The sequence below is a fragment of the Mastomys coucha genome, unplaced genomic scaffold (genome assembly GCF_008632895.1).
Source record: "Mastomys coucha isolate ucsf_1 unplaced genomic scaffold, UCSF_Mcou_1 pScaffold7, whole genome shotgun sequence".
Classification (NCBI taxonomy): Eukaryota; Metazoa; Chordata; class Mammalia; order Rodentia; family Muridae; genus Mastomys; species Mastomys coucha.
Window position 1 is genome coordinate 77,686,200 of NW_022196913.1, and position 22,752 is coordinate 77,708,951.

The 22,752-nt window shown below is 42.9% G+C and overlaps 1 protein-coding gene across 1 annotated transcript in view; it reads left to right on the forward strand.

The window, feature by feature from the left end:
- The first annotated feature begins 1,671 nt into the window (after positions 1-1,671).
- Atp6v1c1 (ATPase H+ transporting V1 subunit C1) overlaps positions 1,672-22,752 on the forward strand; it is a 32,752-nt gene continuing 11,671 nt past the window's right edge. Inside the window, exons 1-7 of the mRNA XM_031358114.1 lie at positions 1,672-1,875; positions 13,525-13,688; positions 15,280-15,347; positions 16,890-16,975; positions 18,970-19,064; positions 20,566-20,657; positions 22,380-22,478. Of these exons, the coding sequence (XP_031213974.1) occupies positions 13,557-13,688; positions 15,280-15,347; positions 16,890-16,975; positions 18,970-19,064; positions 20,566-20,657; positions 22,380-22,478 (572 nt within the window). The 5' untranslated portion in view covers positions 1,672-1,875; positions 13,525-13,556. The remainder of the gene's footprint in view (positions 1,876-13,524; positions 13,689-15,279; positions 15,348-16,889; positions 16,976-18,969; positions 19,065-20,565; positions 20,658-22,379; positions 22,479-22,752) is intronic.

Consider the following 22,752-nt stretch of genomic DNA (forward strand, 5'->3'; position numbering starts at 1 on the left):
GAAGTATGTCATTGTAGGGGACAAAGACTCATACCATTTTTACTTTGCTTTCTGCTTCCTGCTCGTGGTTTGATTTGTGAGCTCTCAGCTCTTCCTATGATTGCTATGCCTGTCTGCTGCCACGCTTCCCTGCTGTGATGGTAATGGACTCTTATCTTTCTGGAATGTTTGCCCAAATATATATTTTCTGCTATGTGTTGCCTTGGTCATGGTGTTTTATCACAGCAATAGAAGAGTAATGAATACAGAAAGGTTTCTTTTGGCTCACAGTTTATGACAGGGTGGTAAGAGTAACTGTAGCTCTGAAGGCAGGAGTCTGAGACCCCTGGCTACACTGTATTGGTAGTCAGGAAGCAGAGAGAGATGGCTGGTGATGCTTAGCTTTCTCCTTTAAAGAAGATTATTTATTTAACAGTTTTATTACATTTATTTATTTGTGGGCTCTACAGCTTGCACATGGAGATGGTAGGCTATCTTGCAGAATCCACTATGTGGGTCCTGGGGAATACAACTCAGGTCATCAGGTTTGGTGGCAAATGCCCTGTTACCTGTTGAACCTTCTCTCTCTAGATCCTATTTGTCATTTTTTAAAGATTTATTTTATTTGTATGTGTATGAGTGTTTTATGTGTATGAGTGTTTGTCTTTCTGGGAGTGCATATGATTACAGGTCCTGCAGGAGGCCATCGGATCCCCTGGGAGTGAGAGTCACAAGGCACTCCAGTGGGTGCTAGTAAGGGAATTCAGATCCTCTGAGAGAGCAGTATGTGTTCTTAACCTCTAGCCCTTGGGGAAAAAAAAACCATTCTGTGTTGGCTCCTATTGTTCATATTCGATATGGCCACTGCCCATATTCGAGGTGAATGTCCTGAGTTAAACCTGGCTGGAAACTCCCGCCCAGAGGCTTGTCTCCTAGCAATTCTAAAGCTAGCCGAGTTGACAATGAGAATCTATTATTCCACTCGCTAGTAAGAACAGCCAGGACTTACTGTCAGGAGTGCCCATTCATTGTGCAAACAGCTCCATAACCTCTGGACCTTCACTTTGCTAAGCTGTAAGTCTAAAAACGATTAAAATAGAAAATCCCCCAATCCTCAAGTACCTAAGTGCTGAGATATGTACCACCTAGCTTCTCAACCAGTGAGATGTGCATGGTTCGAGAGAGTAGGTCGATATCTATTTTTCTGGAACCCAAGGCTGATGGTTTCCTTGTCCATGCCTCTGTCCTTAATCCTTCTTTGACTTCCTGTATCCATTTTGGTATCCCTAAACCAGACACGGGAGTTCCTGTCAAAGGGGTCACTCCACCAGCTAATTCTAAAAAACTGACAGTGTTTGGTGCTGAGTAACTAAAGTTGAACACTACTACTTTATGGAACGAAGTGATATCAGATTGGATGAAAAATATGAAACTACTGACGTGGATTACTAGAAAAAATTTCCCCGAAAACTGGACTGTCAAAACTTGCAGTGCAAAAGTCAGAGCAGGAGCGTGGGGGAGTTTGAATGGTTGAAACCTGTGGGTAATTTTAGGGTGAGCTGGGACGGCTAGGGTAGCCAGAGAGCCACCGCAGGTGCGTCTGGTGGAACGGCAAGCTCCGCCCTCCCGGAAGCCAGCTCTGCGCGCGCTCTCGGCCCCGCCCACTCCGGAGGCCGGGCCTCGTCGAGATTGCGCGCGCGTAGGCAGAGCGGAGTGCGCCGCGGTCAGCTGACTGCTCCGGCTGGCACGTGACTCGCTCTGGGCGCAGGGGTCGAGGAAGCCGAGAGGCCGGAGCTTAGGTCCGGGAGGGATGGAGCGCTGAGCGGTTAACGTCTGCCAGGCTTCCCGCATTCGCACCTGCCGCCGCCGTCGCGGCCTCCTGAGACACCTTCCCGGGTCAGTGAGCGACAGCCCTGCGGGGAGCTGGCACTGCAGTGGCCGCCGGGGGAGGATGGGGGCGGCGCGGGGGCCTAGACTGTGGCGTCGGACCTGCAACCGGCCTGGGTGCGGGCTCTCCGCATCTCGGGGCCTAGGGTTGGTTTGGAAGAAGGAAGAGGGGAAGGGGCCCAGGCGGGGAACTCAATGGCAGAAGGGAGAAGTGTTGTCCTTCTTGGGTGGGAGTCACAGCGAGTCCTGGTCACTTGTGAGAAGGTGGAAAGTGATAGAATGCCTCAGGTGAGGATCTGGGTTGGGGTGTGTGTGTATGTGTGTGTGTGTGTGTGTGTGTGCGTGTGCGTGTGCGTGTGTGTAGTCTCCACTGGGTGTGTACGCCTGTATGTGAATAGAATAGAGGGGAAGGGGTGCCCACCGCAGGCAGGGGGCGGTCACAGAGGACATGGGGGTCATTGTAGGCAGTGGACGGAACAGGAATACAGGCAGCTAAAAACATTTCAGTAGATTGGGGTTGGGGGAGGTTAAGCAAAATCCTCGAAAAGGAACTTGCGGGCAGAGTCTCTTTTAAGGCAGATTGAATCACTTATGAGGCATATGAGGGAAGCTAGTATTCTTTTCAGAGGAAAAATGTTATCAGGGGGAAAATTGTTCGCTCAGTATTTACGGGTGCTCCGGGAATGGAGTGGTGGGATGTGAATAGCCCAGCCCTTGAAGTTCACATTGTGGTGGGAGGATAAGTCACAGCGGGAAGATGAGGTTGTATAGAACTGGTAAGAACAGAAAGAGGAGAAAAGCATCCTAGAGGAAAGAAAACTTGAATTTGGGTCTTGGCAAGTCTGTGGGATTGGAGGAAACAGAGAACTTTTTATTGAGCAGAAGCCCCATTATTTGAGGACCTGATGAGAGGAGAAGACATGTTTCAGGGGTGCCAAAGGCCAGGTTTGTAGTAGGCTGCACTGTGGAAAAGGGGGAGATAGTTTTGAAGTCTGGTGATACTTGTTCATAGGGTGCATACTCTATGTATGTATAGTGACAGATACTATGGGAGTGCTCAGGTTTAGGAAGTAGACAGACAGGGACTCTGCTGTCCGAGCTTCCAGACAGGTACAGAGGAAATTGGTTTTAATAGTTGAACATGTGTGTGATAGAGCACTCACCTTTAATCCTAGCACTTGGGAGGTAGAGCCAACCAGAGCTAAATAGTGAGACCATGTGTCAAAAAAAAAGTTATACACAGGTAAAATGTACTCTGAAGGAGTGATGGAGCAGTACAGAGACGTTTCCCAGGAATATGACCTCTGTGGAAGACTCAAAGAAGGCTTTGCTGAGGTTATGGCTTGACCTAAGGTCTGAGAACGGGTTGGTGTGAAAAGAGGATGAGCAGGCAGGAGTGAAAAGAACATTCCAGGTTGAGGGGACAGTCTGTCAAGGCCTTGAAATGAGAGGAGGAACATACTTTTCTAGAACTTGCAGGGAGCCTGGAATGAGAAAGCTGTGGTAGAGGGATGTGGACAGACAGGCCTGGAGTCAGACTGTGCAGGGCTTTCCTGTTAGATGCAAAGAGGATCCAGTGAGGATTATAGACAGTGGAGACAGACTGTGGCCCTACAAGTCCCCCACAGTTTGAGCCAGCCTGGCAGATAGAGTGAAGTTGCAGGCTGGCCAGGGCTGCATGGCAAGATCCTGTCTGGAAAAACCAAGAGTTGCTTTTCTGTGAGAGTGGTTGGGCTTCTGTGTACTGTCTAGCTGGAGGAGATAGGGAGCAACAAAGTGAGCTGAAGTGCTTAAGGTGGCAATCACAGTTGTTTGGCAACAAGTGAGTCTCATTGTGCTGAAGTCAGAGCCTCGGGTTTTCAGCTCAAAACTGTGTGTGTGCGTGTATTTAAATTTTAAAAAAAAATTCTTATTTTATTTTTGGAGACAGGGTTTCTGTCCTCAAACTCATACAGATTAGGCTGACCTTGAACTCACAGAGATACACCTGCTTCCTGAGTGCTGGGATTAAAGACTCATCTTTGTGTGTGTGTGTGTGTGTGTGTGTTTACTTTTTGACTTTTTGAGACAGGATTTCTTTATGCAGACAAGGCTGTCCTTGAATCTAGAAATCTGCCTGCCTCTGCCTCCTTAGTGGTGGCATGTGCATGCTTATAAATCTTTTTATTTTTTTTGAGACAGGGTTTCTCTGTGTAGTCTTGGTTGTCCTGGAACTCACTCTGTAGACCAGACTGGCCTACACCACCCAGCATGTTTATGAATCTTAGCATTATCATTTACATTAGTTTTTATTTTCCTTAAACCTAAAACTTACGGGCTTCAGAAATTGGATTCTGTAATCATTGCCTTAACTTGTAGGATAATGTCCACTGGTCAAGAGCAAGACCAGCATGCCACAGTGAACCTTACAAAGGGCCTCTGCTGGCCACCAGTCCCTTGGTGGGCAGCAAGCCTTCCTTTTGACTTATGTATCCCTGGCTGACCTGGAACTACCTGATGGCTGTGTAATCCCTCTCCCCCTTTGTACTTGATTTTGCTTGGAATAGCAGTAGTTTTTACTAAGTGTCTGCTATAGTTTGCAGTGTCCAGACTGTGTTCTGTCCGAGGGTGTGTCATTTTCATGTTTGGATGTAGAGCTGTTTCATTTTAGCTACAAATTAATTTGCATTTGATTTCCATTTCATCATTTTTTTTACCTCTTGAGTCAAGGTTTCTTTGTTTAACAGCTCTGGCTATCCCGGAACTTGTTTTGTAGACCAGGCTGGCCTCAAAAACTCTTAAGAGTTCTGCCTCCCTCTGTCTCCAAGAGCTAGGACTAATGGTGTGTGCCACCACACACCCGATACTGTCATTGTTAAAGACAGCATTAGCATGGTGTTCTTGGAAAGAGCTTAGGTATTAAACCAAGGTGAGCCTTGAACTCCTGATCCTTCTGCATGTGCCTCCTAAGTATCAGTATTACAGGCCTGCATCACTGGACTCATCTCTCATCTGTAAGCTAGGTAATGAAACAGCATTCTCCAGTGGGAAATGTGTTGAGTTCAGAGAACTGAGTCCAGTAGTCAGGGGAGCAGAGGTGCTTATAACAGGATAAAGAGTCTCATTAGATATGCATCTGAAGTGAGGAACATGATAGCTGTTTGAAAATAAGATGTTGGGTGAGTGCAATACTGGCAAGAGGTTGATACCAGTTGTGATGCATACCTTTAATCTCAGCACTTTTGAGGCAAAGGCATGAGAATCTTTGAATTCAGTGTCAGCCAAGGCTACATATTATAACCCATGTGAGGGAGTGGGGAGAGGCAAGCATTTCCTAAGTGGTTAAAGCAGACTGAATAAGTTAGCACAATTAACTGGAACTTTTTTTTTTTTTTTTTTTTTTTTTTTTTTTTTTTTTTTTTTTTTTGGTTTATTTTGAAACAGGGTTTTTCTGGATCACCCTGGCTGTCCTGGAACTCACTCTGTAGCCCAGGCTGGCCTCAAACTCAGAAATCCACCTGTCTCTGCCTCCCAAGTGCTGGGGTTAAAAGCATGCGCCACCACCGCCCGGCTAATTTTTTAAAATAAATTATTTTTATTTTGTTTGTATGAGTGTTTTGTGAGCATGTGTGTTATATATACCACTTGTGCCTGGTGCTTATGGAAGCCAGAAAAGGGCATTGAATCCCTTGAACTGAATGGTTGTGAGCTGAGTGGAGAGTTGGGAACTGAACCTGGTTCTTCTGCAAGAGCAGCAAATGCTCTTAACTAATGAGCCATCTCCAGCTCCTGGCCTATTAACTTCACCATTGAAGTTGTACTAGTTCAGGGCTTTTGAACTATAATGCTAACATTATTTTAGACAAAATTCTCCCATGTTTAGACATGTCCACCAAGTTCTGATTAGTACTTGAAATAGTCTTGTGCATTTCTCACGGAGACAGATAAGCATGTACTGTTATCGACAAATATTCAACATTGAAGATACAGAAAATAAGATCAGTACTTCTGTGAATTCAGTTTTTCTTTTAATGGTTTTTACTATTAACTCCAGAAACACATTTTAATATTTCTAACTATATGAGAACTTAGGTTCTATCAGTCGCAGTAAGTGTAGTTACTAGCTGTGACTTTTGACAGATATCTTCATTAACTGTTCTTGCTCTAAAGGAGCAATGAAGCATCTGCTGTAGAGGATTTATCACCAAATTGTTTAACATATTGAAGTGTTTTCATGACTCAGGATTCAATATGTGTTGTCCTCGAAGCAGTTAAAAAGCTCAGATGAGCTTTTTATTTTAAGGGAGGTGATGTGAGGAATTGAATCAGTTTTGTGTATAGCTTGACAGGCGTGCATTCTATAGGTTAGCTATGTTTCTAGCCCTGATTTTAGACCTTTAACTTGAATTTCAGACTTGAATATATTATATTTGCGAGATCATTATAAATTATAAACGATTACATAAATGACCAGCCCCAAAGAAAAGGGAAGTCCGGAGAGATGATGGTAGAGCTGGGTTCAGGGTTTCATGAGGTGTGGGTTGTGTGGAGTTCAGAAGATGACTTTGAGCATTGATTTCTTACTGTGGTTTCTGCTGCATTGTATACACAAGGGTGGCTGACTTGTAAGCTTCTGGGTGAGTCTCCTGTCATTGCCTCTCATCTTGAGGTAAGTGTACAGGGATTACAACTGTGTGCCACCCAGGCTGTCCTTTTACTCAGGTTCAGGGAATAGAACTTGGATCCCCAGACTGTACAGCTAGGGCTTTTACCCAGCTGAGCCATCTCCCTGGCCCTGTTTTACTTTTTGAAGCTAGGGTTTTACACTGGCCCAGGTTGGCCTCATGCTTCCTATAAAGCCCAAGCTAGCCTCAGACTCTACCTTCTAGTATCCTGGATGCTGAGATTCTAAAGGCGAGCCACCTTCCCAGGCGGAGGGAATTCTAATTAATGACTTTTGTTTTTTTTTGAGACAGGGTTTCTCTGTGTAGCCCTGGCTGTCCTGGTACTCACTCTGTAGACCAGCCTGGCCTCGAACTCAGAAATCCGCCTGTCTCTGCCTCCCAAGTGCTGGGATTAAAGTCATGTGCCACCACTGCCCAGCCAGAGACTTTCAATGATAGACATATTGCACGTGTTGGCCAGTGTGCCAATTCAAGTATAATATCTTTACCAGAAATTACTAGGTACTTTCCAACATTGTATTTTGTATAGTGACCTTCTTTTATTCTTTTTGAAAGAGTCTCATATAACCTAGGTTGGTCTCAACTAGAACTGTATATAATCAAGGATGACCTTGAACTTTGGATCCTCCTGTCTCTACTTCCCAAATGCTAGGAATACAGGTGTGTGCCACCACACATAATTTATGTGGTGTTGGGAGATAGAACTCAGGGCTTCAGGCTTGCTAGGCAAGTACCCTGCCAACTGAGCTACTTTCCCCAGCTCCAAAGAATGGGGTTTAAGTACATTCCAAGAGGATAGCGGGCTGGGGTAGTAACTGAAATTTGCTCTGCTGGTCCTAACCTGCCTCAGATTATTCCAACTTGTTGATAGGCGTCTGCAAAGCTCTTGGTTTACAAATCTATTTCTTGATAACTGGGATGACAAGATAGCTGTTTATAAATTAAACTGATTAGAAATTGCTTTCTATCATATCTAAATGTACTGAAGACACTTAGGTAGCCTTTAGTAAATATTGTTTCACTTAGAAATGAAACTTGAAAAAGTTAAGATGTATTTATTAATAATGTGTAGTTTGACAGTTCTAGATCTCATATAAATCCTGGAAATACATACACACACACACACACACACACACACACACACACACACACACATATATCTTATTGTTTTTTTTTCGAGACAGGGTTTCTCTGTATAGTCCTGGCTGTCCTGGAACTCACTTATTACCTGCAACCTGCCATTTCCTATGCCTGTTGGACTAAGCTGCTTTAGTGTGCTTGGTCGTCCTTGGGGTCAAAAGGATTTCTTTCAGCATCTTCCCTCTTCTCTGTTGCCAAGTGTCTGCATGTCACTACACACATGCACTGTACACATTAAACCATCCAGTGTTAACTGTCAGTGTTAAATGTGCAGTAGACATGCTGTGTAAGTTGTTCTGCTTTAGGGAATAATGATTAAGAGAGAGTCTAGACATGGACATCACTGGCACATATGCCCTCACTATTTTTTGACTTTTTTGTTTGTTTGTTTGTTTTATTTTGTTTTTTTGAGACAGGGTTTCTCTGTGTAGCCCTGGCTGTCCTGGAGCTCACTTTGTAGACCAGGCTGGCCTCAAACTCAGAAATCCGCTTGCCTCTGCCTCCTAAGTGCTAGGATTAAAGGCGTACTCCACCACTGCCTGGCTATTTTTTGACTTTTAAAAAAACGTTTGTGTGTCTGTGTGTGTATGCATGTGCCACAGTGCTTTTGTGTAGGTCATCATACAACTTGCAGGTGTGTGTGTGGTCAGTGCCCTCCATCATGAAGTTCCTGTGTAGTCTGTGTGTGTGTGTGTGGGGGGGTGTTAGTGCCCTCCATCATGGAGTTCCTGTGTATTAGGGTTTGGGTCATCAGGCTTGGTGGCAAATACCTTTAACCATCTCACTGGCTCTCCTCTAGATGGGAGTCCTTGGATGTGGAAGGCTGACTGTAATTTGAAGGACCAAAAAGGAAGTCACTTTGCATCTAGACCCTCTTCCAGCCTTAATTCATATGGAATTGCACTTCCTGTTAGGGATGAGTGCATTTCAAGGAAATAGTGTCCTGCCAGCCAGCTAGCTTTCCTCCTTGCCTTTGTTCTGTCCTTCCTTTTGAGACAAAGTCTTACTGTGTTCAAGCTGCCCTGGAAGTCACCATTGTCATTTAGTTTAGCCTCAAACTAGCTGCATCAGTTTTCCAAGTGCTAGGGTTATAGGTGTATGCCACCACAGTGTTGTTTCTTGAAAGCATTAAAATCAGTGCAGGGTTGGGTACATCCTGTTTTCTGGGGTTGCCCTCGCTGATCTGATCTGCCTGAGCCTAGTACTCCACCTTTTGTGGTGCTGTGTAAGTTACTACATTGTTGGTTTTTTTTACATTTAAATCAGTTTGGTAGGAGAATAATTCTAGCCTTCAAATTACCCTAGGTAAGAGATGTAGTAATTAAACAATCCCAGAGCTTTGGACCCATGCTTTCCCTCTTTGTATTTGGGCTTTGTGCCCTTGTGCTGCTAATATATTGTGCTGAGGTTGTTTTCCTGTCCTTGTCTCTGCATGGGCCTCCTTCTCATATCTTTACCTACTTGCACCTGCCCACCTTCTCATAGAGATCTGTGGCCATCATTGGAAGTTCCTTGATGACAGGGACTGCATTTCATTTGTTTTGCTTCCCAAAGATAACCACAGTTCCAGGGATTTGAGAGGAATAAGATCCTAAATAGAAGACAATTACTAGTTAAATAAGAGACTAGACATAAAAAAATGTATCTGCCTTCGTACAGTTAAAATGTTTCCTTGGGTTCAGTGGACGTGGATTGGGAGAGATGTAGTTGGGCATATGTTGATTGATTTGGTGATAAATGGACTTAGTTGAGAAAATGGCTTGGGTGGTTTTTTTTTTTTTAAAGATTTATTATTATACATAAGTACACTGTAGCTGACTTCAGACGCACCAGAAGAGGCCATCAGATCTCATTACGGGTGGTTGTGAGCCACCATGTGGTTGCTGGGATTTGAACTCAGGACCTTTGGAAGAGCAGTCAGTGCTCTTACCCACTGAGTCATCTCACCAGCCTCTTGGGTGTTTTTTTTTTTTAAAGATTTATTTATTTTATGTGTATGAGTACACTGTAGCTGTACAGATGGTCGTTAGCCATCATGTGGTTGCTGGGAATTGAATCCAGGATGGCCCGGCTTGCTCTGGCCCGCTCGCTCCAGCATAATTCACTGTACCTGTCTTCAGTTACACCGAAAGAAGGCATAGATCCCATTGTAGATGGTTGTGAGCCACCATGTGGTTGCTGGGAATTGAACTCAGGACCTTCAGAAGAGCAGTCAGTGCTCTTACACACTGAGCCATCTTGCCAGCCCCTTAGGTGGTTTTTATAGGCAGAGTTTATGCAAAGTGAACCTGAGGCAAAATAGGAGAGAGAACTAAAGGCAGACTTGAGGTTAAGGTGGAAAAGGAGGATCTGGGAAGTTTGTGAAAATAAGGCAGGAAAAATGGAGTCAAGGACTGAGGGTAGATTCAAATTTCATTCCAAGTGGGAACCAGAACTTGGTGCATGTGTGTAATGAGTTACTCAGCCTTCTGTTACCTGGAGAGGAAACAGTGTGGGCAATTGATAAATTCACTACCCCCCCACCCCCATACTCACTCAAGACAGGAAATTACTGTGTTGCCCAGGCTGGCCTGAATTCTCGAAGATGTGTGGCGCTGTAGTCAGTTGATCTTACATTGAGTTAGATGAAAGCTCATCTTGCTGGGCAGTGGTGGCGCACGCCTTTAATCCCAGCACTTGTGAGGCAGAGGCAAGTGGATAGTTCAAGGCCAGCCTGGTCTACAGAGTGAGTTCCAGGAAGCCAGGGCTATACAGAGAAACCCTGTCTCGAAAAACCAAAAAAAAAGAAAAGAAAAGAAAAGAAAGCTCATCTAGTTAAAATTGACAAGTACAGTCCACAGAGAAACATGAGCAGCCTTTGTAGGGCTCTTCATGGGAGGTTGAGCAAAGAACGAGTAGACAGGTGCCTGAATAGTGGCCAGCACAACAGCTTCCCTTTCTGCCCTCCCCTTCCTGCTTTGCCTCTGTCTTTTCTTGAATCCAGACCTGAGGGATTTAGAACAAAGCACAGCATTGTCTTTAAAAAAAAAAAAAAAAGGCTGGACTTGGTGGCCCAAGCCTTTAATTTCAACAATTAGGAAGCAGAGGCAAGCTGGCCTCTGAGTTTGAGGTTAGTTTAGTCTACCTAACAAACTCCAGGTCAGCCAGGACTATATAGTAAGACCCTATCTCAAACACTTTTTAAAAAATCATAACACGTGCGTGCATATATGCTAGTATGTGCATGCATGTGCATGAACATGTGTGGAAGTCAGAGAACAGCTTGTAGGAAACATCCCTCCTCCCACCGTGTAGGTCCTAAAGGATGCAGCTTGGTCTCGAAGCTTGGTGTTATGCTCCTTCACCCACTGAGCTGTCTGTTCTGTCTTCCCACCATCTCAAAAGGAGTATACAATGCAGTAATCAAAAATGTAGCACGATAAGTTAGAAATATGATCAGCAATTTAATGGAAAGTAATGAGCAAGTGGAAAAATGTACAAGGTTGAACTTAAAGCTGGAAAGTGTATGTGAAGTATAATGTTATCAGATGAGAAGAATGGCAGACTAGACAGCCAATCAAGTTAGGGTTAGAGTAGTGGCTGTTCTTGCAGGGAACTCCTGGATTTACTTCCCAACACCAACACGGAGTTCACACAGCCATTCATAACTCTTATCTAGTTCAAGGATCCCAAAGTCCTGTTCTGACATCTTAGGACACCGGGATGTGTGTGTGTGTGGGGGGGTGCGCGCGTGTGCACACTTAAACCCTTTTTTGTGGGTAAAAGGCATGAGCCACTACAAATGTTCTTAATTTTAGTTTTGGCTGTAGCTCAACAGGTCTATACATGCCTCATGAACTGATTGAAGTCTTAAGTTGGGTGTATTTCACTGTGTGTAGATTATATTTCAAGAATAGGAAAGGGAAAGTAGATAACCAGTTATAATTCAATTTATCTGTTAGCTCACTTAATCCTCAGGATTATTCATTCCACAATATTCAAGTAGTACTTGAAGATGTTAAGTGGGTGAAAGAAAGTCCTAGCTGCACGAGCTTCATGAGCCAGGTGCAGTAGTGCACACCTGTATTAGCCAGGTGCAGTAGTGCACACCTGTATTAGCCAGGTGCAGTAGTGCACACTTGTATTAGCCAGGTGCAGTAGTGCACACCTGTACTCACAGGACTCCTGTGGGGCTGGAAGGGGATGGAAATCACCCCAGAGAACACAGTACAACAGAAACCAGAAACCCTGCCTTGCCCAATAAACTTGGAGGGAAGCAACTCCCTAGATTAGTTCTCTGACCTCCACACAGTGCTGTGGCGAGAGCACACATATACACACACCCACACAGACACACACACACACACACACACACACCAGCATTCTTTCCTAGCACAGCACAGGAAAAAGTCCTTTAGAGAACATGGACTTCTGTGTCCAATGTTAGACTTTATCCCAGTTGTGTGTTGTGCCCTCAGGTAAATGACTAAGCTGTGAGTATTTATTTCGTAGGGTTATTGTGAGAATGGAACATGGCTGTTTGCAGATCTGTGTGTGCAGCACAGTGGCCTTTCTTCTCCTTTCCCAAAAGGGCTCCAGTTAAAAGCAACACTTAGAAAGCTTTCTATGACTTTCCCATATACTGCTCCACTATGTGTAGGATGATTTGTGACATTATTTCCTTTTATGCTGGTAAAAACTCAGTGGCATATAGAGGCAGGTTTTTATAGATGAGAAAATAGGGTCTTCTTTCCTGTTTCTGGGAATCTTTTGGACATACGTGGGCCAAGAACGGTATTTAGAATGGTGAGACAGACATTTGCTAACTCACACTGTTAGAGAGACAGCAGATAAAAGCTCAGCAGATGTGGCACTGCTGTCACGAAGAATTAGAACAGTTGTTTTCCTTGCCTGCCATTGGAGATACAGCGAGTAGAAAACACACCCACAAATACACTTCACAGATCTGCTGATAGAAACATGTAATAAAACATCCATTTCCCCAAAACTGGTCACCTATGAAGTTGGTATTATTAAGGGTGATTTAGACTTGGTAAAGGCCTGTAATCCTATCTACCTGGGATGCCAAAGGAGGAGGATTAAAAGTTCAAGTCATGCCTGGGTTATAGGAGAGTGCAAGGCCAACTTAGTTTAGTGAGACCCCGTCTGAGGAACACCGGGAAAGGATTCCATCATAAGAGTGCTTGAGGTCCTGGTTTAATCTCCATACTGGTACACAAACTAAGCAACCAGAGGCTTAGAGATGCAAGTAGATTCTCTGATAAGCTGATGATTGTACAGTCAGGATAGTTTCCTGATTAGTATCTGGGGTAAGATAGCTCTGTTGAGTAATTTTAGGCAGAGGAAACCAGATGGGAAAATAGCCTAGGCCGAATAGCCAAGACAGCAGTGAAGAGGCCAGCTGCTTTTGGGGCTGCTGGTGTCTCAGTGCATCAAGCCTGCTTTTGTAGCTGAGAAATCTTGTTTTCTTCATGCTGGTGAAAGCAAAAAAGAGAAGCCAAGCTTGGTGACATCATGTTCCTGTAATTGCAGCCATTTGGAGAGCTAGAGTGGGAAGATAGCTTGAGCCCAAAAGTTTGAGGCCTACATGGGCAGAATAATGAGGCCCTAGATAAAGACGGGAGGGAGAGAGGGGCCAGGGCCCTAATACCTGCTTCAAGTACATTTTCCAAGTGGCCTAACTTCTCATAAGGTCTCACCCCCACACCTGTTTTCTAGTCTTCCAGTAGTCCCACTGCATGGAGACCAAGCCTTTTGACACTAGGGCTTATGGGGGCATTTTAGATCCTAACTGTTTGTTGGAAAGTTTGTACTGTAGGACATTGAATGTTGCTGTTCTGTTTTAATACTACAGATTCTCCCCTGCTTGCCAAAGAGGTAACAAACATGACTGAGTTCTGGCTCATATCTGCTCCTGGGGAGAAAACCTGTCAGCAAACATGGGAGAAACTACATGCAGCGACCACCAAGAACAATAACCTTGCTGTCTCTTCCAAGTTCAACATTCCTGACTTAAAGGTGAGGTGACATATGACTCCACTGCAGAGGATTGTGAGTTTGTCAAGGAGCCTGGTGAGGGCTCTCTCTGGTTTGGTAGAATAGAAGTTTTTGTACCTTGAGAAGAAGAGTCATTCCTTTCTAGCTGTTGCCTTAAGGTAGAGTGGATCTGAGTCTTTGAATGTCACAAGGACACCATTGAAGTCACATCTTGTTTTGAGTCTTCTGTTTTCATAAATTATAAGGAAGCCTAGATATTGCATCACAAAATAGGATTTTCAGAAGAGAAAAATCTTAGCATATATTTTTAAATATCACAGTAATATGTCTGTTAAGTTTATATTCTGTTATCACAGAACCTACTTAAGCATTATTTAATTCAGTTAATGTATTTAACATTTATTAAAGACCAATAATCTACCAGTGATGGACATCCACAGGCCAATTGAAGGGCCCTTGTAAAGCAGGACTTCGAATTGCCTGTTGTTCCTGGGCTTGTTGAAGCACAGACCTGTTCATTAAGTGCCAGATTTTCATGTCCTTTTTTGTTTTGTTTTTAAAGATTTATTTATTATATGTAAGTACACTGTAGCTGTCTTCAGACACACCAGAAGAGGGCATCCGATCACATTACAGATGGTTGTGAGCCACCATGTGGTTTCTGGAATTTGAGCTCAGGACCTCCTGAAGAGCAGTCAGTGCTCTTAACCACTGAGCCATCTCTCCAGTCCGATTTTCATGTTCTAAATGGTGCTTTCTGAATCAGAGAATTAACTCATATATACAAATGACTTAAATGTTCAACAAACTTTTTTTTGTAAAGATTTATTTTTACTTATTTTATGTTATGATTATACACTGTAGCTGTACAGATGGTTGTGAGCCTTCATATGGTTGTTGGGATGACTTTTAAGACCTCTGCTCGCTCTGGTCCAAAAATTTATTTATTATTATAAATAAGTACACTGTAGCTGCCTTCAGACACATCAGAAGAGGGCATCAGATCTCATCATGGATGGTTGTGAGCCACCATGTGGTTGCTGGGATTTGAACTCAGGACCTTCGGAAGAACAATCAGTGCTCTTACCCAATGAGCCATCTCACCAGCCCAACAAACTTTTTTTAAATAAAGATTTTATTTATTTTTATTTATAAGAGTACACTGTAGCTGTCTTCAGACACACACCAGAAGAGTGCGTCAGATCCCATTTACAGATGGTTGTGAGCCACCATGTGGTTGCTGGGACTTGAACTCAGGACCTTTGGAAGAGCAGTCAGTGCTCTTAACTGCTGAGCCCTCTCTCCCAGCCCTCAACAAACTTTTTGTGCTATACTTTATGAAATAAATGGAGTATAAAAGATTTGTAGACCCTTCAAATAAAGATATATCGTCTATTTAAAAAAAATAAGTAAATAAAAGTACAGGGGTGTGGAGCTGGGTGGGGTGGTGTAGGCTGCAACACCAGCACTGTGGAGACAGAGGAGGAGTGGGAGCCCAAGGCTCATCTGGGTCACACAGTAAGACCAATGTCAGAGCTGAACAAGCGATTCCTTTTCAATCAAAAGTGTGGACGTGACGAAAGCTGAGTACTAAGTTGAGTTTCCTTTGTAGGTTGGCACGTTGGATGTCTTGGTTGGCTTGTCGGATGAACTGGCTAAACTGGATGCATTTGTAGAAGGGTAACGTATCTGCATGTGTGGGGTGGAACAGGGAGCCGCTGTTGTCAGTACCAGGCTATCTGGAGAGTCTCTCCAGACACTGTTCTAGTCCATGTGTACATTGTGCTAGCTGAAGGATTTTAGGAGATGGCTATTTTTCTATATAGCAATATTTTATGTGTATATGTATGGATGTGTGCACACGTGCACCTGTGTGTTCAAGCATGTTCATGCATGTGTGTATAGGTACACATTGGTGTCAGGAGCCTTTTCTACCTTGGGTTTTATTTGTTTGCTTTTTTCCTTGATACAAGGTCTCTCATTGGAACCCCCAGGGCTTGCAGATTCAGTTGGGTCACTGACCAGGAAACCTTTTGGATCCTCCTGTCTACTTCCCCAACTCTGGGATTACAAACATGTACCACCATGCCCAGCTCAGTATACCCGTTGTTATCAGTTACTCCACTATGTATCATGCCTTACTAATCCATCAATTGGAGAACATTTAGTTTATTCTCTTTTTGGCTTATGTACTGTTTGTGAGCTGTGTTCTGTTTGTTTTTCTTGAATGTGTGTGTGCCTGGGAGTGGAATCATTGGGTTTCCACTTGGTTCTTTATGAAGAACTGTTTTAACAGTGGATGCCAGTTCATATTTGCATTGTTAGATTTTATTATTTTTGTTTTTCTGAGACGAGTTTTTACACTGTTGTCCAGGGTGCCTTGGAACTCACAGTGTAGCTCAGGCTGGCCCAGTACTTACAGACGTTCTGCTTCAGTCTTCCCAGTGCTGGGATTACAAGTATGAACCAGTTTAATTTTGCTGCATTTGTGCTGGGACCTACCATGAACTGATTTTATTGTAACCCTCTGGTGGGTACAAAGCAGTATATCATTGTTTGTTTGTTGTTTTTGATTGTTTTGTTTTGGAGACAGGCATACTTTGTAGCCCTGGCTGGCCTAGAATTCTCTCTGTAGACCAGTCTGCCTGCCTTTGTCTCCCAGGTTCTGAGACTAAAGGCTTGTCGTGACTGGCCACATGTTACTCTAACTAATGATGTATGGCTGTTCTATTTATTTATTTGTAAGGACTTAGTTTTATTTATGTATATATGTGTTATCAGTGTGCGTGTGTGTGTGTGTGTGTGTGTGTGTGTGTGTGTATGTGTACACACGCGAGTGCATGCAGTATGACTGCAGATGCCAGTGGAGACCAGAAAAGGGCTTTAGATCTCCTGGAACTGGAGTTGCAGTTGGTGGTGAGCCACCTGACTTGGGTGTTGGAAAATGAACTTGGGTTCTCTGGAAGTGCTAGGATTACAGGCATTTGCCACTGTGACCAGTTTTCATGACTTTTCTTTCTAGACTTGAGAAACACTTTACATGTAGTCTCTCTAAAACCCTACAGTTGTGCAGTTGTTTTTTGTATGTAACCAGACCGTGATCCACTTTATTCTTTATGTCTTATATAAGGACTCATTGTATAGTATGTCCTAATATGACAGGCTATATAACATGGATTTTTTTTTCTCCAAAAATGATGATTTTCTTTTTTAATTTCACAGAGTGGTCAAGAAAGTGGCTCAGTATATGGCTGATGTGCTGGAGGACAGTAAAGATAAAGTTCAGGAGAACTTGCTGGCCAGTGGAGGTGAGCTTATTAGTTATGATTCCTAGTTATTAGTGTGTGATGTAGTACTTAGAAACATATCAGAAAGGATGGGAAATCATAGATGGGGAGGCTGCTTTGACAAAGCTGTGAGGGTATTATTGGCGATGTTACTAGTTGCATCTGCCCCCTGGAACCCAATTCCATGTTACTCTTAGGTGGTTTCATGTAGTGTAAGGTGCGGTATCAGGCCTCCTGCAGAAGCGCTCTTTCTTATATTTTTGGTTGTGAGCCTAGCCTTTAACAGCTGAGCCATCTCTCCAGCCCAAAGCGCTGTTTCTCTAGCTCTATCGGGAACCACTTGCTGACTTAAAGCTGGACATCTCGGCTTTATTGTAGTTGGATGTCTCCTGTTTTCCACTTAAAGTTTTATTTATTTTATGTATATGAGTACACACTGTAGCTGTATAGATAGTTGTGAGCCTTCATTTGGTTGTTGGGAATTGACTTTTATTTTTTTAAAGATTTACTTATTTCATGTATGTAAGTACAAGTTGCTTTTTTCAGACACACCAGAACAGGGCATCAGATCTGATTGCAGATGGTTGTGAGCCACCATGTGGATGCTGGGAATTGAACTCAGGACCTCTGGAAGAGCAGTCAGTGCTCTTAACCACTGAGCCATCTTTCCAGCCCCGGGAATTGACTTTTTTAGGACTTTTGCTCACTCCAGTCAACCCCACTTGCTCAGTCCCTGCTTGCTCTGGCCCACAGATTTATTTATTTATTATTATAAATAAGTACACTGTAGCTGACTTCAAACACACCAGATCTCATTACAGGTGGTGGTTGTGATCCACCATGTGGTTGCTGGGATTTGAACTCAGGACCTTTGGAAGAGCAGTCAGTCTTACCTGCTGAACCATCTTTCCAGCCCTCTGTTTTCCACTTAGTACCCAGGAAGTGACTGATTTTATTACTTGGTAGTGCTTCCTTCCCATTAAAGATAGAGTATTGCTTTCTTAGTACCCATAATTTATATATCCTTATCTATATATAGATATAAATATCTGCCTGCAGCTATATGTTAATATTTATGTTGAGCCTGCTCAGTGATGATGGCTTTATAAAGAAGATTTTTATCTCATTTATTGTTGATTTTAACTAATCAATTAGTTAATTAATTTGTTTTTGAGACAGTCTCAGATTTCCTGGCTGGCCTGGAACTCACTATGTAGACTAGGCTGGACTTGAATTCAAGAGGTTCTCCTACTTTTACCTGTGATTAAAGGTGTTCACCACATCCAAAAATATCATTTTTAAACATTCTAGTTTTCTGGGGCTGGACAGATGACTCAGTGGTTAAGAGGGTGTACTGCTCTTGCAGAGGACCTGAGTTTGATTCCTGGCAGGCACATTGGGTAGTTCATAACCACCTGCAACTCCAGCTTTGGGGAATCTTTCTGGCTTCCTTCTGCAGGCACACACATTCATATGTACACACCTGCCCTCCACCTCATATACATGATTAAAATAAAATCAATCTTAAATTCAGCGTTCTTCTAATCTCATTCACATTTATTTAATCAGGACCCTTCAGAAATTGTATCTTTTCCTATGTTAAGCAAGTAAGCAAATAGCTGGCCACTGGTGGTGCACGCCTTTAATCCCAGCACTTGGGAGGCAGAGGCAGGTGGATTTCTGAGTTCGAGGCCAGCGTGGTCTACAGAGTGAGTTCCAGGACAGCCAGGGCTACACAGAGAAAACCTGTCTCAAAAAACAAAAACAAAAAAACCCAATCAAACAAACAAAAAAAGCAAACTGCCAGGCATAGTGGTACATGCCTTTAATCTCAACATTCAGGAGGTAGATGCGGATGGATCTCTTAAGTTCAAGGCCAGCCTTGTTTATAGAGTGAGTTCTAGGACAGTTATTGGCTACCCAGAGAAACCTTGTCTTGAAAAATACAAACAAACAAAACCCAGAAGAAAATGCTGCTACTTCCCTTCAGTAATTAATTTGTTGTCTTATTTCAGTTGACTTGGTTACTTACATAACAAGGTTCCAGTGGGATATGGCTAAATATCCAATCAAGCAGTCTCTGAAAAATATTTCTGAAATAATTGCCAAGGTAAGACAAGAAATGAGGCAGGTGGGACGCACTGATTTATAGAAGATTTGTTTAAATTATATATGTGTATGGATATATGTTATAAATATATATATGTGTGTGTGTATACATACGTACATGTTGCGGGAAATATTAAAAAATTGGCACCATCCCTCGCTATTCCCTGCTACTCTCTGCCCACAGTCTCGCCGCCTCTAGGCTAAGCCCATGCAGCAACTGGTCGCAGTTCTCTTGCCGTGGATTCTGCTCACATTCCCAGCCATCCACTCCCTGTGGTCAGTGGTCCCAAATCCCAGTAACCTCATAAAATCAAAACTCTAGAAGCTTATAAATAATCAGTCAGATTTATAAATCAATAAATTCTCAGTTCACAAGATGCCCACACAATAATTTCAGAGCCAATTGATAATGATACAAGCTGCCCACCTAGATTAGACACGTCATCACGGTTATTCTGTCCTTTATGATACTCTTGGCTACCTGTGGCTGTTTAAAGCCGCATGGGATCTGGGTCGTCTTTCTCTTGCTCCATCTTCCTTCCTTCTCCCCTGTCTCTCTGTCTCTGTCTCTGTCTCTGAAATGCTTAGCTCCACCTCCCTTTCCCTGTCCAATAACAGGCTTCCTGTTGTATTAATATTTAAATTGATTGGACAGGGTAAATTCTGCTATACGTGCGCACGCACACACACACACACACACACACAAATTAACAGAGAGAGAGAGAAGGGGGAGCTTGAGCTATGAAATACTTTTTAGGTTTTTCCTTTTTAAAATTTTTTTCTATATTTATTTCTGTTTTATGTGCATTGGTGTTTTGCTTGCATATATGTCTGTGAGGGAGTGTCTGAACCCCTTAAACTGTAGTTAAAGGCAGGTGTGAGCTGCCATTTGGGTGCTGGGAACTAAACCGGGGTGCAAGCAGCCAGTGCTCTTAACCTTTGAACCGTCACTCCAGCCCCTTTGTTTTGTCCTTTGAGACAGAGTCTCTCTAGTAGTCCTGACTGTCCTTGAACTCAGAGGGACTCCTACCTCTGCTACCTGAGTGCTGGGATTAAAGGTGTGTGCCACCATGTCTGGCCTTTAAGCCTTTTGATTAGTAATCTTCATCCTAGTGGGCTGGGGTCTGTTCACTTGATTTATGAAGTAATGTGGCAATAGCAGATAAATTAACTATAAAACATTCATAAGGAAATTTGTTAATAATGAAGTCTATTTTTGCTTTTGTTTTGTTTTTGATTGTTTTTTTGAGACAAGGTTTCTCTGTGTAGCCTTAGCTGTCCTGGAGCTCACTCTGTAGACCAGACTGGCCTGGAATTCACAGAGATCAACCTGCCTTTGCTTCTCAAGTGGGATTAAAGGCAGTGAAGTTGGTTATTTTTTAAATGTCCTTTTAAAGTTGTACTTTTAATGAAATCATATATTTTTATGCCAGAAAATATTTAAATTGTATTAGTAGAGGCAAACCTAGGAATAACTTGCCCGTTTTTCTTCTCTTTTGAAGGGAGTGACTCAGATCGATAATGACCTAAAGTCTCGGGCATCTGCATACAATAACTTGAAAGGGAATCTTCAGAATTTGGAGCGAAAGAACGCGTAAGCTCTCAGGTCTTTGTGGATGATAAATGTGTTGGGGGTGTGTGGATAATAAATGTGTTGGGGGTGTGTGCATGCATGTGTGTATGTGTGTGTTTGTGTGTCTAGCACATGTTGTATGGGATACTACTAGGGTTTAGAAAGTTCTGGTTTGTACTGTTTCTATAATTAGAATGATTTGTGGGGAGCTGGATAGATGGCTCAGCAGTTATAGTGTTGGCTGCTCTTGCAGGGGACCTGAGTCGGCTCCCAGCACTCACATGGTAGCTGATACTTGTCTGTAACTTTATTTCTAGGAGATCTGACTCTTTTTTCTAATCCCTGCAGGCCATACATAAACTTACTTAAGTGTACATACATGAAAAATACTTTATGATTTTTAAAGTATTTCATAGAGAATGTTCATTAATTTTGCAGAATTTGAGCAATCAGAACAAATCAGTGTTGCTGATTTATTAAACTGTAAATTGACTTGTCACCTGGTTTAGTTCCTTTAATGCATTTGATATTTTACTGAAATTTGTGTAATCTTAATTATTGTATCAGTTTATTTATTACATAGTAATTGCCTGCTGCTTAAAAGATTTTTTTATGTAATAATCTGTGCTATAATGATTATTTTCTACTTTCTCTGTTTCTAGGTTTAGGTTTTTTAAACATTAACTTGGAATCCCATTTGGTTGATCTTATAGTGTTATTGCAAGTATAGTTTTAGGCTGTTCTGTTGTTGGTAGTTTTTTGTATCAACATGCTACCATGTGGTAGTTGGCATGTGTCTACGTGTGTGTGCACAGGTGTGTGTGTGTGTGTGTGTGTGCATGTGTGTGGTGTATTTGAGAGAATTGCACATGAGTCTGTGTGTGAACATGTGGAGAATAGGGGAGTCATCAGATTGCCTCCTGGTGTCATTCAATCTCCATTTCTCATAGTACTTGGGTTATAGGTGTGCATAGCTTGCTACACAGATGGTGGTATCTGAGCTCAGGTCTACATGGTTGTGTATTGAGTGCTCTTAACCACTGTGCCCTCTCACCAGCCCCCAAGTATAGTTCTTAGTACATAGCTATTCAAGGTTGTGTCATCATCCAAGGAGAAAGCTGGATGGAGATGGTCTGCGGTACAAACAAGACAAGGCATTTTCGATATGGAAGACCAAAGGGTATAACATGATATCCAGGCAAAGAGAGAAAAAAGCAGAGGTTGTGCTTAGATGACATAACTTCATAATTACAATGAAATAGACTCTGGTATCTGGTGACTCATACTGTCCCAGCCAGGATGTGTAATTAAGAGTAGAAATGAGCTACAGTAATTAAAATAAGCACAGGTTGGACATTGGTGTCAAACTTTGACAGGCATTGGCTCTTCTGAGGTTGCAGAGCTAGGAAATATGCTTTTTTTAAAAAATTAAGAGTTTTTATGTTCTGTGTATTGTATGTATGTGGATCAAGTGCATGCCCAGGGTCTGAAGAAGGGGTCAGATCCCTTGCAGCTGAGCTACCATGTGGGTGTTGGGAATTGAATCAGGGTCATTTGCTAGTGCTTTTAACCACTGGGCCAGCTCTCCAGCCTCTAACTGTTGACTTCTTATGGAGCAAAAATGTTTCCTAAGACTGATCCCTCTGAGGTGCATTTGTAACGAGATTAGCCTGCCCTTCTTTCCTTGTGTCACAGATGCATGTGAATATGTATCCATCAGTGATTTTCTTCTTATTCTTCAAGGGGAAGTTTGCTAACTCGAAGCCTGGCGGAAATCGTGAAGAAAGACGACTTTGTTCTTGATTCGGAGTATCTTGTCACATTGCTGGTGGTAGTTCCCAAGTATGTCTGTTACAGTAGTCCATAGTGGGACTCATCTTTAATGCCAGCACTGGGGAGGCAGAGGCAGGTGGATGTCTGTGAGTTCAAGGCTAGCCTAATCTACAGAGTGAGTGCAGGACAGCCAAGGCTACACAGAGAAACCCTGTCTCAAAAAAGAATAACAAAAAAATCTCCAAAATCCCAAAAAGTGAAGAATGTGGTTTTTTTCCCTATAAAGGGCCGGGCAGTCTTTTTGGCTTTGCCACTCTTAAAACTGTTCTGCTCTACCATGCCA